General features: G+C 46.8%; 1 protein-coding gene across 1 annotated transcript in view; it reads right to left on the reverse strand.

Annotated features, from left to right (window-relative positions):
- Positions 1 to 628: 628 nt before the first annotated feature.
- Positions 629 to 16,268, reverse strand: part of cyp1d1 (cytochrome P450, family 1, subfamily D, polypeptide 1) — a 90,504-nt gene continuing 74,864 nt past the window's right edge. The window contains exons 6-7 of the mRNA XM_070870135.1: positions 5,558 to 5,644; positions 629 to 911 (exon numbers count right to left, since the gene is read on the reverse strand). Of these exons, the coding sequence (XP_070726236.1) occupies positions 629 to 911; positions 5,558 to 5,644 (370 nt within the window). The remainder of the gene's footprint in view (positions 912 to 5,557; positions 5,645 to 16,268) is intronic.

The raw sequence follows: 16,268 nt of genomic DNA on the forward strand, positions 1-16,268 counted from the left end.
GGCGCTGCGCAAACCACTATTCAGTGGTGGAGTCCCGGGAGCAATTCCGCGGGGTGGGGTGGGGGGGTGCGGTCTGGTCGCCGCGCTTGAGTGAAAACCCTTTAGCACCCAGTTAGCACATCCCAGAGGCGCTAAACGGCCTTTGTGAGAGTGGCAATTTCGGCCCCTAGAAGTCTGACTATATTACTTGATAGTGTTTAATGGTGATACTGAGTGTAAAACTGTTTTATCTCTATCACCTTCATTCCTCTCTCCAGAACTCCTCCCCCAAAAGAACATGATGGGAATAAACAACATTCACAAAAACGTGTCTCGCGTTATCATATACTGCAAATAAAATATCACATTCTATTTATGTCAATCTGGGACACTGCAGGAAAATGCCAGCATATAATTAGAAAAGATTAATGGGGTGAAATAGAGGGTGCAGTGTTCGCATATGGATGTAATGTATGAAATACCTTTGCCCAACATTTTAATGAGGCCTTAACCGGTTTGTTTTATTAAAATAGCCCATTTGTATTTAAATTATCTGGGTGGCACTGTTCTCGAGTCTTTCTTGATATACACTTTGGTATTATTTTCAAACAGTAACCATCATGTTAAAGATAGAGATGACATGAATGCATTATTTGCGAGGAGACACATTGATCTTGTAACATGAGGGTTTCATTGTTAGTCCATAGTTTGGAGAAAGATCCAGTATCTCGTCTGGCAATTTCTCAATCTTCAGCTGATGCAGCAAGGTAGTTAAAAAGATGAATATCTCAACCCGAGCAAGGCTATCGCCAAGACATCTTCTCTTACCCATCCCAAATATCATGACTTTATCAATCGAATCCTTTTTTAGTTGCCCACTGTCATCCAGAAACCGTTCGGGAATGAATGATTCAGCATTCTTCCACAGTGTCCTGAGAAAGGGGAAGATCACTTTCAAAATTAGTTATACATTGTTCTTCTGTCAGTTGAAATTTCAGGAAGGACAATATTTGCTGACATAGTTGCTAATCAGAATTTATCAAATATTTTATGATTTAAAGCTAACATGTTCTCAGCATGTGGGCATCATTGGCAAAGCCCATCCCGACATATCCCGAGAAGGTAGTGGTGAACCACCTTCTTGATCTGCTGGTAATGGTTTTGATAGAATTTAGTGACTTGCTAGGCCACTTCAGAGGGCAGTTGAGAATAAATCACATTGGTGTGGGACCGATGTCGCATATATGCCAGACAGGACAAGGACCAGATCCAACACTTTGGGGAAACCCCAGAAATCCCAAAGCAATGTTTAGGAAGCAGACACACAGCATCACAAGTCTCTGTCACAACCTCCTGTTAATAACACCCAGGGAATAAACATTTGTCTTTCTCAGATCCAAATGTCATGAAAGGAGGAAGTGAGGAAGTGATTGAGCAAATTAACAGCTACAAGAGTAGTACAGCAAATGGAGAGCCAAAGGCTAAGGATTTAGGAGTTATAGTGCAGTTATAAGTGATTTTGAGGAGATTTTGTTCCAGATTTGAATGCAGAAGGAAGGGTTCAGAGATGGCCTTTTCTGTGATTGAGGCAACGAGAGTATAGGGGCAACACGAGATGGCAAGGTCAAGAGTGAATATGGGTAGGAAAGGTTAGATGGAGGGAGAGGTTAAGGGAGGACAGAGGGGTAGTGAAATCAGAGAAGAGTGGCCAAGCTGAGTTGAGATGACAATTGAAATCACCAAGGAGCTACTCAGTGCAGAGGCTGAGGGAGGATACGAGTGGAGATATCCTGGTGAGAACCTGAGGGGTCTTAGACCCAGTGAGTTCAAGATCCATGACGAGGCCTTGGGCAATGTGAACTATTTTCCATATCTCGGGAGCCTATTGTCAACAAGGGCAGACGTTGATGATGCGGTCCAATGCCGCCTTCAATGTGCCAGTGCAGCCTACGGTCGCCTGAGGGAGAGAGTGCTTGAAGACCAGGACCTCAAACCTGGCACCAAGCTCATAGTCTACAGAGCAGTAGTGATACCCGCCCTCCTATATGCTTCAGACTAAGGGCTCTATTTTCATCACCACTGGGCGCCGCTCTTTTGGCGTCCACTGATTTTTTTTGAGCAATCATGATTTTGCAATTTTCCTCATAGTTTGTACGCCGGCGCGGCTGTCAGCACCGGTTTTTTGTACACGATACTTTTCGGCGCAGGTCTGGTTGAAAACTGATTTCTGCGCTGTTTTTGGCCCTTTAACCGATTTTCGGCAACAATGATTTTTTTCAGGGTGGCGCACAGTGGCCTTAAGAACTGATCAGAAAAACCCTACAGTAAATGATGGAAATCAGCGCCGAATATATTTAAGTTTTTGGAGTGAGAGAAGAAGACAATTTAAAACACAAATTCATGATGATTTTTGCAGAGGGAACTCGGAAAGTTCATTTTTCCCACAGAATGATTTTGAGAATGGGCAAATTGCGATTCCACCCCACCACACCACTGAATCTCTGCTGACAGGGTTCCAAGCATGGGTTTGAGGAGTGACGGCCGGCCGAAAGATCGCTTCGTCGGCCAGACACAAGCGCAGGAGCTCGACGCTTGGATTCCACCCCCACCCCTGGGCTCAGCTTGGAATCCAAGCACCAAGCACCTGTATTTCTTTCTAGCCGAGGGAGCAATCCTGCTGACATGCACTCCAAACTCTGCATTTTGGCACAAGCTATAATTAAAATGCCATAAATCTCTGTGCATCGTGTCTCCATAGAGACAGAGCTTAGTGTTGCACACAGACCAGGGTGTAGTCCGTTCTGCTAGGGGGTCACCCAGCAAAGGTGTGCGTGCTGTGCTTCAGTAAGTCGCACAATAACAAGAATAACAAAGTTAAGAATAATAATTTGGTGCACATTTTACTATGCCTCATGTAGTAAGGTTGGTTTACATGTATGACATGTGGAGGCAACTGATCATATGACGACACCATCGTCGCACAAACCAGATTGCTCAGGCATTAATGGGGAGGAGGCCATTCCCTGATTGAATCTACAGGTACAGGCACTCATACCTACACCTGAGTGAGGCAGATTGCATTCGCAGGCTGCGATTTAGAAAAAAGGTCATCACAGAGATCTGCCAGCTAGTCAGGTCAGCCACACAGCCAAGAAGTGACAGGAGGACTGGCTTACCTGTGGAAGTGAAGGTCACTGTAGCACTTGCTTTCTTTGCTTCTAGCTCATTTCAAGCAGCACCTGGGGACATGTGCTGCATCTTGCAGCATGCTGCACATTGCTGAAATCGACAGGTGACTGCTGCACCAAAGGGAGCAGTTCCTCATATTCCCTGTGACCACACAGGCAATGCGAGACAGGGCTGTGGAGTTCTCCAGAATTGCTGGCTTCCCAAAGGTACAGGGTGCGATCGACTGTACCCACATTGCCTTGAGAGCACCTTTGGATGACTCCGAGGTTTATCGGAACAGGAAAGGATTCCATTCCCTAAATGTGCAGCTCGTCCAAATACCCAGGTAGCATCCATGATGCTTTCATGCTACGCGAGAGCGTTATATCTGCGATGTTTCAGGAGCTGCCAGAAGGGCACAGCTGGTTGCTCAAGGACAAAGGGTATGGGCTTGTCCCCGAGCAACCAGCTTATGATCCCCCTACGTAATCCCTATACTGAGCCAGAGTGTCAGTACAACATGTCGCACATAACGAAACAGAGAAGCATAGAGTGGACAATTGGCATACTGAAGCAGCGTTTCCAATGCCTGGACCACTCTGGAGGCTACTTGCAATACACCCCTTATCACGGTCAGTTCGCTGTCGTGTGCTGCATGCTGCATAACTTGGCCATCATGAGGGGCCAGACCCTGAACATTGAAGATCCCTCTGAGAGAAGGGTGGTGTGGGGGGGGGGGAAGAACAGGAGGACGAGGAGGCTGACAACGAGGTCGAGGAGGAGGAGAAGCAGCAGCAGGAGAAGGAGGATGATGAACCCATTCCACCACCTCAACCCGCAGGACAACGGCTCCAGTTGCAATGTGACCATGTCATCATTGGGGTCTTCCTGCTGCCCTTCATTGTCCAGCTCATCCTCGTCCTGAAGTGGATGAATAATATCTGGACTGACAGCTTCCTGATCTTCTGCTTCAGCTTCTGTCTTTTCCTGATGCCCAACATCTGCAAAACATAACAGAGCAGATGTTTAGTTAGCAGCAGGGGAGGGGGCAGAGGGGGCAGGGTGACATGAGTATGTAGCAGGGCTTACCCTCTCGCGGTAACCTGGGCCCAGTGTCCACATTGGTGGTTGATCTTCTCGTGAGATTTAATCATATCAGCAACCCTCTGTTCCACGGCTGTTAGTTGCAACCTACTTGGCACACCTCCTCCAGTTTTTGACCTTTCTCAGTTGATCTGTGACACCTTCCTCTGCAAAGATGAAAATAGAACTTTTTAAAAGAGGCGGTCCTTCTGCTGTGGTGACCACACACACACGCATTAGTCACATTTACAAATGTACTTGCAGTGCATAAATACTTACAGTAACTGCTTGGCTAAGGTCCTGCCACTTCTTGTTGACCTGCACGCCACTTCTCGGGGTCATGGCCACTGCACTGAACTCTTCTGCAACTTGTTCCTAAAGTTTTGCTAGTAGAGAGGGTTTCAGTTTCTTTTGTCCCATTCTTCTTTTGTTCTTAAGCACATCCCATCTCCTCTCCAAGATGTCTACCAGGGGCTCAATTTCTTCTGCTAGAAATCTCTTGGCCCTTGTCCTTCCCTTGGATCCATCTTTTGCAGCTAAAATTTAAATGTCCAGATCCAGCTCCAATCTGAATGTGTTCTCACAAGCTCTTGATCCAGACCAGGAAGTTCACTGTGGATGCGCGGGCATACCTGTCACATTGAAAACTTTTTTTCCCGGCGAATGCGCACTGACTTTTCAGCGCACACTTGAAGCTCCACCCCCAGATTTAACTTCGGGTACCGCAGCGCTAAAATTAAATTTTACTCTGGTGAAAATTGTTTGTTTTTTTTCTGGCGCAAACGGACACAAAAAAAAAATCGACCGTACATCCAAAATGCCAAAAATCGGCAAAGAGGAAAATAGAGCCCATGGACTATGTACAGCAGTCACCTCAAAGCACTGGAGAAGTACCACCAACGCTGCCTCCGCAAGACCCTGCAAATCCATTGGCAGGATAGGCGCACCCAACGTCAGTGTTCTCGCTCAGGCCAACATCCCCAGCATCAAAGCATTGACCACGCTCGATCAGCTCCGATCAATGGGCCACATCGTCTGCATGCCCAATACTAGAATCCCAAAAGAAGCGTTCTACTCAGAACTCCGACATGGCAAGCGAGTCCCAGGTGGGCAGAGGAAACGCTTCAAGGACACCCTCAAAGCCCCCTTAAAAAAGTGCAACATCCCCACTGTGGGAACTTCAGCATTAGGCCATTAACTGGCATATAGGTTTCTAGTCTAATTTCTGAGCCTTCTGCCATGATCTTGTTGGAGTTCCAGCAGAAATGCATTAGAAAGACCACAGATTTTCAGTGCAATCCATAATAATAAGAAACTGAACACTTACTCATCATGATTGACTTGATATTGATTTATGAAGACACATGTATCTTTGGGAATAGAATAGCCATTAAGGACGGCATTGGCAGTTGTGCTGTAAGGCAAATAAATACAGTTTTACGAATAACCAAGAATTAGTTAGAAACAGAATAATATTTTCAGATTTGCAAACTGGAACTAAACAGACAAAAGATAACCCATTACATCGTGGAGTGCCTATGGTACTGCTCAGATGATGTGGGAGGGTCTTAAAAAGACAGAACAGATTAGCAGCTAAACATCACAATTGTGCTCCACACTAATTGTGAGCAATTGGGAAAGAAATTGGGCTGTGTAGCACCCATTTTTTTTCTTTGTATTTATTTATTTACTTGGTGCAATGCGGCCTCCTTAAATGCTCAAAAATGTGGTCAGAGATGCGCATGCACACTGCGCATGATGGGAAGTGCACAGGACATCTTGGTAAAGAGATTTGTGCGCACGCACCTAACGACTGCCGGCAGCATGCAGAGCAGGCAGATGATGACACCAATTAATTTGTAATGCGGATTTAACACCAGCGCTACCATTTTCAAATTCCACACTGCAGCCTACACACAGCTGACCACAAAATAAAAATAAATGATGAAGGACCCCTCCCCCCACCACTGCTATCTAAAGTGATCATGAATTATTTGCAGCTTAGCTGCTGGATTATTTCTTCTGGCTGCTGGTGCAATTGTACACATTTCTGGAGCTTTCCTATACTTGCCAAAAGTTTGAACAGTCTACAGTCTGGCTGGTACGGAAGTACATTTTTGTGTATTTAAAAGCTTGTGCTGAAACAAGTTGCTTCCAGACATGGGTAGCCTAGTAGGGCTTCCTCTGGGAATTGAGCATGACTGGGAGAATTAAGAGGGGACACGCAGAGCAGGATAAGTTGCAAGAAGTGGGAGGAGGAGGGAGAGAATGACTCTCTGCAGGAGGCCATATCCGCTGAGATCTTTAGGGAGCAATTCTCTAGCCTCAACTTCAGAGAGGACCAATGAATGAGATGTCTTTGCTTCACAATCGAGGTCACCACTGAAATCTATCAACTGCTGCAGCCACAACTGCCACCTCAAAGTAGTACAATGGCAAGATTGCCTATGGCTGTGAGTGATGCTCTTAACTTTTATGCGTCTTGCTCCTTCCAGGCTGCTGCTGGAGATACAAGCAACACCTCACAGTTTGCAGCACATTGCTACACAAGGGAGGTCATTAAGGCTCTGTACATAGAGAGAAAGCTTCATCTCATTCCCTCTTGCCAGAGACAAGCAGGCGATGCGAGCACAAGGGTTTGCATGGATTGCAAGCTTCCCCATCGTGGAGGGTGCCATTGACCACACACACATAGCCTTTCATGTGCCTCATGTCATCATCATAGGCAGTCCCTTGGAATCGAGGAGGACTTGCTTCCACTCCCAAAGTGAGTTCTTTGATGGCTGAACAGTCTGATACGAGAGCCACAGACCCTGTTACATGTGGAACAGACATTCGTCGGGGGAAGGGGTCGGTAGGGCTGGTTTGCCACACGCTCCTTCCGCTGCCTGCGCCTGGCCTCTTCATGCTCCTTGCGTCGAGACTCAAAGAGCTCAACACCCTCCTGGATGGACTTTCTCCACCTCGGATGGTCTGCGGCCAGGGTCTCCCAGGTGTCAATAGTGATGTCGCACTTTACCAGCGAGGCTTTGAGGGTGTCCTTATAACATTTCCACTGTCCTCCTTTGGCTCGTTTAGCATGAAGGAGCTCCAGCTCCGCATAAATCATTTGCTTAGGGAGTCTTGTATCTGGCATGCGAACCATGTGGTCTGCCCAGCGAAGCTGATCAAGTGTGATCAGTGCTTCAATACTGGGGATGTTAGCCTGGTCGAGGACACTGATGTTGGTGCACCTGTCCTCTCAGGAGATTTGCAAGATCTTGCGGAGACATCATTGTTGATATTTCTCCAGCGACTTGAGGTGCCTTCTGTACATCGTCCATGCCTCAGACCCATACAGGAGGGCAGGTATTACTACAGCCCTGTAGACTATGAGGTTGGTGGTAGATTTGAGGGCCTGGTCTTCAAACACTCTTTTCCGCAGGCGGCCAAAGGCTGCACTGGCGCAGTGGAGGCGATGCTGAATCTCTGCATAAATGTCTGCCTTTGTTGATAAAGAGGCTCCCGAGAGATGGGAAATGGTCCACGTTGCCCAGGGCCGCACCGTGGATCTTGATGATTGGAGGGCAGTGCTGTGCGATGATAGAATGATGAAGGACATTTGTCTTACGGATGTTAAGCGTAAGGCCCATGCTTTCATATAACTCAGTGAATACATTGGCTATATCCTGGAGTTCAGCCTCTGAATGTGCACAGACGCAGGCGTCGTCCGCATACTGCAGCTCAATGACAGAGGTTGGGGTGATCTTGGACCTGGCCTGGAGGCGGCGTCGGTTAAACAGCTTCCCACTGGTTCTGTAGATGAATTCCATGCCATCAGGGAGCTTGTTGATTGTGAGGTGGAGCATGGCGGTGAGGAAGATTAAGAGGGTTGGAGCGAAAACGCAGCCTTGTTTGACCCCGGTCTGGATGTGAATTGGGTCTGTAATGGATCCGTTGGTAAGGATTACGGCCTGCATGCTATCGTGAAGCAGGCGAAGGATGTTGACAAACTTTTGGGGGCATCCGAAACGGAGGACGATGCTTCATAGACCCTCATGGTTGACAGTGTCAAAGACCTTGGTAAGATCGAGAAAGGCCATGTATAAGGGCTGGCGCTGCTCCCTGCGTTTTTCCTGCAACTGGCGCGCTGCAAAGATCATGTCTGTTGTGCCCCATAGGGGACGAAATCCACATTGTGATTCCGGGAGGAGCTCCTCGGCCACAGGGAGAAGTCGATTGAGGAGAACTCGAGCGACAACTTTCCCAGTGGCTGAAAGCAGGTAGATTCCCCTGTAGTTGCCGCAGTCGGACTTGTCCCCCTTTTTAAAAAGTCACAATCACTGCATCTCTGAGATCTCCCGGCATGCTCTCCTCCCTCCAGATGAGAGAGATGAGGTCATGTATCCGCGCCAACAGCACCTCTCCGCCATATTTTAGCGCCTCAGCAGAGATTCCATCCGCACCCGTAGCCTTGTTATTTTTAAGCTGTTTTATGGCTTTGCCTACCTCGTGCAACGTTGGAGTTTCAATGAGTTGATGGCAGGTGGCATGCTGCGGGATGGAATCGAGAACACTCGAGTCAAAGGCAGAGTCTTGATTGAGGAGATCTTCAAAGTGCTCCTTCCATTGGGCCCTGACAGCCTCGGTGTTCTTGATGAGTGTTTCCCCGTTCTTGGCCAGGAGTGGGGTGGGGCCTTGGGAGTTTGAACCATAGGTGGCCTTGACCGCAGTGAAGAATCCTAGCATATCGTGGCTGTTGGCTAGTTGTTGTATCTCCTGTGCTTTCTCAATCCACCACCTGTTCTTTAGGTCCTGAGCTTTTTGTTGGACCTGAGCCTTGAGCCATCTGTAATGTTGTTTTGCAGCTCCCGAGTTGGACTGTTGCTTGAGGCTCAGAAATGCTTTGCGCTTGCGATCTATTAGTTCTTCGATCTCTTGATCATTTTCATCAAACCATTCCTGATGTTTTCTGGTTGAGTAACCAAGTGTCTCTTCACAGGCACTGGTTATAGAGGCCTGGAGGACAGACCAAGCGCTATGGGGATTCAGCATCTCAGGGTCATCAAGGCAGGCCAGATTGGCTATGAGGCACTGGCTGTATAGGGCTCTCTTAGCTGGATCTCTAAGTGCCCCGGCATTAACTTTTTTGCGGACTGCTTCTGCTGTTCCCTCTGCTTTGGGGCAAATTTAATGTTGATGATGGATCGGATTAGGCGGTGGTCTGTCCAGCAGTCGTCAGCTCCTGCTTCATGTAAACTCAGGTCATTTTCATGAACCGAAAGGGATTCCATTCCTCAATGTGCAGCTGGTATGCTGAAGTGCATCATGCAGGTCAATGCCTGTTATCCTGGCAGCAGTCATGATTCCATCAATCCTCTGTGCCACCTGTATTTGACCATCCACCACAAGTCAAAGGCTCGCTACTGGATGACCAGGGTTATCCACTCATGACATTACTTATGGCTCCAGTCTGAAACTCATGCACATGTGAAAAGCAGGCCGACAATGAGAGCCATGGTGCCACAAAGAACATTATAGAGCACACCATCGGTGTTCTCAAGCAATGTTTCCACTGCCTGGATCCTGGAAGTACTCAGTAGAGCAGGTATCAACATTTATGGTAGAATGCTGGATGCTGCACAACCTGGCCATTATGAGGGAGCAACCCTTGCCATTATCTATCAGGCGAGAAGCTGAGGGACTCAAGGAAGAGGAGGAGGAGGAGGAGGAACATGAAGGAGAAGGGAGACTACAATGTAGACAGTCCTTTCTCCTTGGGCTCTATGCGATCAATTAATTCATGACAGACACCAAAACCAACCACAACTCCCCATTCACCAACAATCCCATATTCCTTACCTTCCTTCTGTCTGTCCTCTTTACGACAAGACAAAAATTAAAAAAAAACAGAAAATGCACATTCAAATCCAATTTTATAAATTCAATCATGAAATAATGCAACAAAAATAAACTAATTAACCTTGTCCGTTCCCTTAGTGCCTGTCCTCCATATGCCTTTGCCTATCCTAGTGCTCCTACTAGGTGCTTCCCCAGTGGCTGCAGCATGGGTGGTGGAAGGCTGCTGAACTTCAAGGCCATCTGCAGTCTCCTCAATTGGAGGGTGACCTTGCGCAGCTCCCGACCTAGAAGATCCTTCTTCAGACTGCACCATCTCTGCAAGAGGTGCAGCAGTCTGGGCTGGCTGGCTAACAAGCAACAGCAAGGACACTGGAGGAGTGGCAGGGCTGGGAGCAGGAATGCTGGCATGCTGAGAGAGGATAGCAGGTTCATGCTCCATGGAGCCACTGCCACTCTCTCAGGATGGCTGCTCATCAATCATAGTAATCTTTTTAAGAACAGATTGCTGGACTGCTGTGATGCACTTGAAGCCACTTAGAACAGTGATATCCAGAGCCATGATAGCAGCAGTCTGAGCTTCCACTGCAGCACTCAGTCCTTTGATGGAAGCTGTTTGTGCAGCAATGGAAGCATTGTCATTGGCCATCAGATGCTGTGTCATGGTGGGTTCCACAATGTGCTGATGGAGGTGACCACCCGTGCATGAAGATTAATGTCGCCCACAATTATTGCAGTATCTCTCTTACAAGCCCCCATTATTTCTTGATTTATACTCTATCCTACAGTATAGCTACTGTTAGGGGATCTATAGACTACTCCCACCAGTGACTTATTTCCTTTGCTATTTCTTATCTCCACTCAAACTGATTCTACACATCTTGATCTTCCAAACCAAGATAATTTCTCACTACTGTACTGATCTCACCCTTTATCAACAGAGCTACCCCACCTCCCTTTCCTTTCTGCCTATCATTCCAAAATGTCAAGTACCCCTGAATATTCAGTTCCCAGCCTTGGTCAACTTGCAACTACATCTCTGTAATGGCTATCAGATCATACCCACTTATTTACATTTGTGCCATCAATTCATCTATCTTGTTGCGAATGCTGTGTACATTCAGATAAAGAGCCTTTAATTTTGTCTTTTTACCATTACCATTTTTCCCTACCCTGATCCTATTTGCTGATGCACTTTTATGTTTAAATGATCTGTCCCTTCCTGACACACTCTGGTTATCATTAACCCTATCGCGACCCTGCACTATTGCCTTGTCCTTCCTCTTTAACTTTCTAAATTTCTCCTCACCTGTTTCTAAATTTCCCCTTCAGCCCTAGTTATTCGATTCGCCAGGATGCTGGAGCCCGTCCCAATGGAACAGCTCCCTCTTTCCCCAGTACTGGTGCCGGTGCCCCATAAATTGAAACCCCTTCTTCCCACACCACTCTGATCTGCTTGACCCTATGTCAATCTGCGCATGGCTCAGGTAGTAATCCAGAGATTATTACCCTTGAAGTTCTGCTTATTAATTTAAACCCTAGCTCCTAAACTCCTTCAGCAGAACCTCATTCTTAGTTCTACCTGTTATTCATTCCTACATGGACCACGACTACTGGATCTTCCCCTTCCCACTCCAAGATCTTTTCCAGTCACAAGGAGATATCCTTAACCTTGGCACCAGGCAGGCAACACAATCTCCGGAACTCCCTGTCGCGGCTGCAGAGAACAGTATCTATCCACCTGACTATACTGTTCCTTACCATTATCATAATTCCTTTTTACTCCCCCCATTTGAATGGCCTCCTGTATCATGGTGCCATGGTCAGTTTTCCCATTCTCCCTGCAGTCCTTTATCTCATCCATTCTAGCCTCTAAGATAAACGCAGGGTCAGTCTCTGAGGTAGTGACTGTGAGTGTAAGATCAAGTGATGATGTCTCTTGATCTTCACTGTCTTCTTCCTCTTCCTGATTGGGAAAGTTCCATTTATTGGGCATCTGGAAATTAAAGAAGGTCAAGGTTTGAGCTCTGGTGAGGGCAAAGGAGAAAGTAACAAGTGCGAGTGTATACCATCTGTAGCTTGAGAGCCAGAAGAGCTTGTGGGACGAGGGAGAACTGTGATGAGAGAAGATTGATTATCTTTGCAGATATCCTCATCATCGATCCCTCCAGCCCTGCCAATAGTCACAGCCTCAGTCATACCCCTGATCATGATGGCCAGCACTCTCTCCTCCATGGGCGTTAAAACATGAAGACATGCTTGTCCTCCTCCAGTTTCTTCCCTGCTGCCTGCTGTTATGTTCCATCTTCTGCAAGCAAGAGGGAAGTGTGTCAGTGAGTGTCCTGCAATATGTTCGGGTAATGTGGCTGTCAGGTTTGAATAACTGCCAGTGTGTGCAAACTGTGAATTATCAGAGCAAGGAATGGTACAGTGCTAAGTGTGTGATGGTGAGGAAAAACATATGAATTGAAGGGTTAAGTACTGATTGATCGAGATTGTTGGTAGGTGGGTGATGGGGGGTGTAGAAGTTGGATGAGGCTCGTGGTGCAATTGGTAGGATATGCCATTTCAAGAAGAACGCATTTAGATTGACAACTCATGCCAGATCGTTAAACTTCTTCCTGCACGCCATGATTTTAAATCATGCCAGCATTGACGGCTATGCCTTTAGCTGCCTAATTCCCAAGCTCTGGAATTCCCTCCCTAAATTTCTCCACCTCTCTACTTCTCTTTCTTCCTTTAAGACGTTCCTTAATAGCTACCTTTGTGATAAAGATGTTAGTCTCATCTGACCGAACGTCTTATATGGTTCGGTGTCAAAATTTGTTTATGATAACATTCCTTTAAAGCACCTTGTGACATTTTACTCTATTAAAGGCGCTATATAAACATAAGTGTTGTTGTTGCACTATCCATGTTCTTGGAGCAACACTCCTAGCACTGACTTCTGCCGCTAGTTGTTCCCACTGTCTCCTGCCCCCCTGCAGATACAAGATGTCTCTCCTTCCCACCTCTTCCAACAAGACCTCCAGTGCATTGGTGCTCGCTCTATCGCTTGTTCAGCCATTGCTCCAAGTATCACAGCACAGATTGAGTTTTGAAACAACTCCCACCACTTGCTGCAGCCACAATGTACCTCCACTTTAAGAGATGCAGGCTACCTTTAAGTAGCACTAGCAATTTTTGATATCGAGCCCCCTGATGATGCATGCAGCCAATGAACAGTGCGGGAAGCATTGGCTGCACGCAGAAATTATTTAAAAGAGCAGGCAGCAGTAATTTATTGTGCTGCCTGCAATACAATGAATGGGCCCAGTTTAATCTCGTACCGTGATCCACACGCACATTTTCGGGGGTCAGCCTATTTCTCCCCGATTAACTTTTACGCTGCGTGGAAAATAAGTGATAGCAAATCAGCAGCCTATTTTACACCTTGCCTGATTTTCTTCTCCATTAACTTCTATGGCTCAAGGATGTCAAACCATATAATGCACAATATATTCTCCTGCCAAGAAGAACTGGCCTAGAAATCGAAAAACATGCGAAAACAGGTGGTGCCACCGTGGGGTGAGGCTACTTTCGTGGTACCTGCTGAATTAAATTATTGCAGCCCCGAACCTACCGTGCAACGCGCAGTTGCAGGCCGTGTGCTCATCAGGAGGTCCAACGTAACGCGGCCGTTGCATCCCTGAGCGAGGCGTTTTTTTAAAGCTAGGCTGTCATTTTAGAAAGCAGTCTCAAGCCCTCCTAAAATAAAATTTTAAAATCATTTAAAAATGGACTGTCTTTAGCACTTAGAGCTCAACTGCCTGCTGAAAAAGAATTAAAAATAATTCCTAACTGGCAGTTTTCAGCTCTTAAAGCTGAACTACCTTCTGCACATAAAAAATTGTAAAAGCGCTTCAGCACAAACACAAATGGCTCAACAAGCCAGGGAAAGGGCACCCAGGGTCTCACACACAGCACTCCAGCTTTGTGCAGGGGGTCAACACTGGAAGAGGTGTCCTCGGCCCACAGGAGGCCAGGAGGCCCTCCAGAAAGAAGGATGTGGCAGCAGTGTCGCCCCCCAGGACCCGATTCCAGTACCCAATGAAGTTTCATGACCAGAGACCAGTGGTCAAGGTCAGTGAATGCATCTTCAAAAGCTGTCTCCGACCGACTGCATCACTAGCCTCACACACTGCTCAATGCATGACCCACCACCCCACACCATGATTCACCTACCAACAATCTCTACCAAACACGGGACACACTTCACATCCCTAGATTCACCTCACCCCTTTGGAGGAGATAGTGCTGGCTATTCTTGGCCGGGGCATGGCTGAGGCTTTGGTCAGCGACTGGACTGAAAGAATATTAGATGCCATTATCCTCATACATCATCCCCCTTTCTCACATCCCACCTCCCCTTCATCCCACAAACTCTTCTGATGGACAAGCTGCACATGGTGTAAGCATGCAACTCTTGATTTCCCACCCTCCCCTCAACAAAACCCTACGCTTGTGCCTTCTTCACTTCAGACACCCACGAAATCCAGCCTGCCTCGGCAGTGGTTGACCAAGAAGAGGGAGAGTGAAGAAGGCGGGGAGCAGAGGCGGCGAAACACCATCACTCCATTTCACACTCCCAGCCATCAGCTCCTTTAGGTCACCTGCAAGGCCATCTGCAGTGTCTCCCACAGAAAGTCAGCAGCCTTGTACCAGCCAAGCTGCAGCAACTGCGATAGCACTGTGTGACATCACTAGGATAAAGGCACACACAAAACAGTCACTCAGTCACTAATGGAAAGCATAAGGGTGATTAGTTGATTTCTTGATGTCATATTGGATGGACAGATGTATAAAGTTGGATCAGAAAGTTTGCTTTGTGGTGCCTTTTATTTGAGCATTGTGGCCAAGAGAACGCTGTGATGATCTGCAACAGAGGAAAGGTAAGGTGTGAGACAAATGTTGAAAGGGGAAATGGGATTATGGTCACTGGAACCAGAGGTGAATTATTCCATCCCAGATATCTTAGCCAGAAAGGGGCAGTCTGGGTTGCATCCTTATTTCTACTTCCTCCTCTTCTGCGTCTTCCTCTTCCCTCTGAGCAGCTTGTCCCCTTTGCTGCCTTTGCTTCATCTCCATGTGCCCCCCAGTACTGTGAGCAAGCCGTCTTCTCGCAGGCAAAATACTGCGGATGCTCGAAATTTGAAATAAAAGCAGAAATGCTGGAAATGCTCAGCAGATGCTTCCTGACCTGCTGAGTATTTCCAGCATTTTCTGTCTTCAGAGGTCTTCCTTTACCATCCGAGGCATTGCATGTGTCCAGAAGCACTTCACACTTTTATAATGTTTTAAATGTATTGCACCAAGCCACTACTTCAATAAAATATTTTTTTAAAGTTCAAAGCTGAAATCTAAATGTACTTGAAAGATGTGTGTGTCCCTTTGAAAAACACTGACAGCATCTCTGAAGGGCCACTACACACCCGTTTTGCTGTGCACAGTTAGGACAGGGCATTATGGCATGCAGCGACATCCAAAATAACAGCCGTGGTATCAAGTTAGGCATTGCATGCCGATTAACGTCACGATCTGCTAATTTAAATTTGAGGGGCCAGCGCTGCTAACAGCAGCACTATGGCCCTCAACAAAATGGCAGCCGCCATGTCCCATGCCAGAAGCATGGAAGGGAGGCGGCTGCCATTTTTTCAACAAAACCAGCCTTAACAGCCGGTGCTAGAATGGGGAATTTCTAGACCTGTGTCTTTTTGAGATCATAAAGTCTAATTAAGTAAACAGGTCATGCAGAGTTTAAAAGCTGTTTGGTCATGGAATGTTGCAAATGGAAACATGTTAGTCAGTTTCAGGCTCAAGCTCAGAAGCACACAGCAACTTAAGAGTGCTTTCCATCTGTGACAAAATATAATTTTGTTCTCCCAGCCAGGCATATCGGGAAATCACTAGTTCACGACCCATGAATACCCAAAATGCATGACTAATGGGACAGCTCCCTGCAGGTAGCGTGTAATTGGCTCTAGATATTTTCGTCTTTCCAAGATCACTGCTAAAATATACCCCATGGGAATTCAGGTAATTATCGTTGCTTGCAAATTCCTGAGCTGAATTAGAGGTCAGTAAATTCCATTTCAATTTCAAGTTTCAAATCAGAAGAACACAGGATAAAATGTCTCTGGCTAGATTTTCCACTTTTTTTG

The sequence above is a fragment of the Pristiophorus japonicus genome, chromosome 1 (genome assembly GCF_044704955.1).
Source record: "Pristiophorus japonicus isolate sPriJap1 chromosome 1, sPriJap1.hap1, whole genome shotgun sequence".
In the NCBI taxonomy this organism is placed as follows: domain Eukaryota; kingdom Metazoa; phylum Chordata; class Chondrichthyes; family Pristiophoridae; genus Pristiophorus; species Pristiophorus japonicus.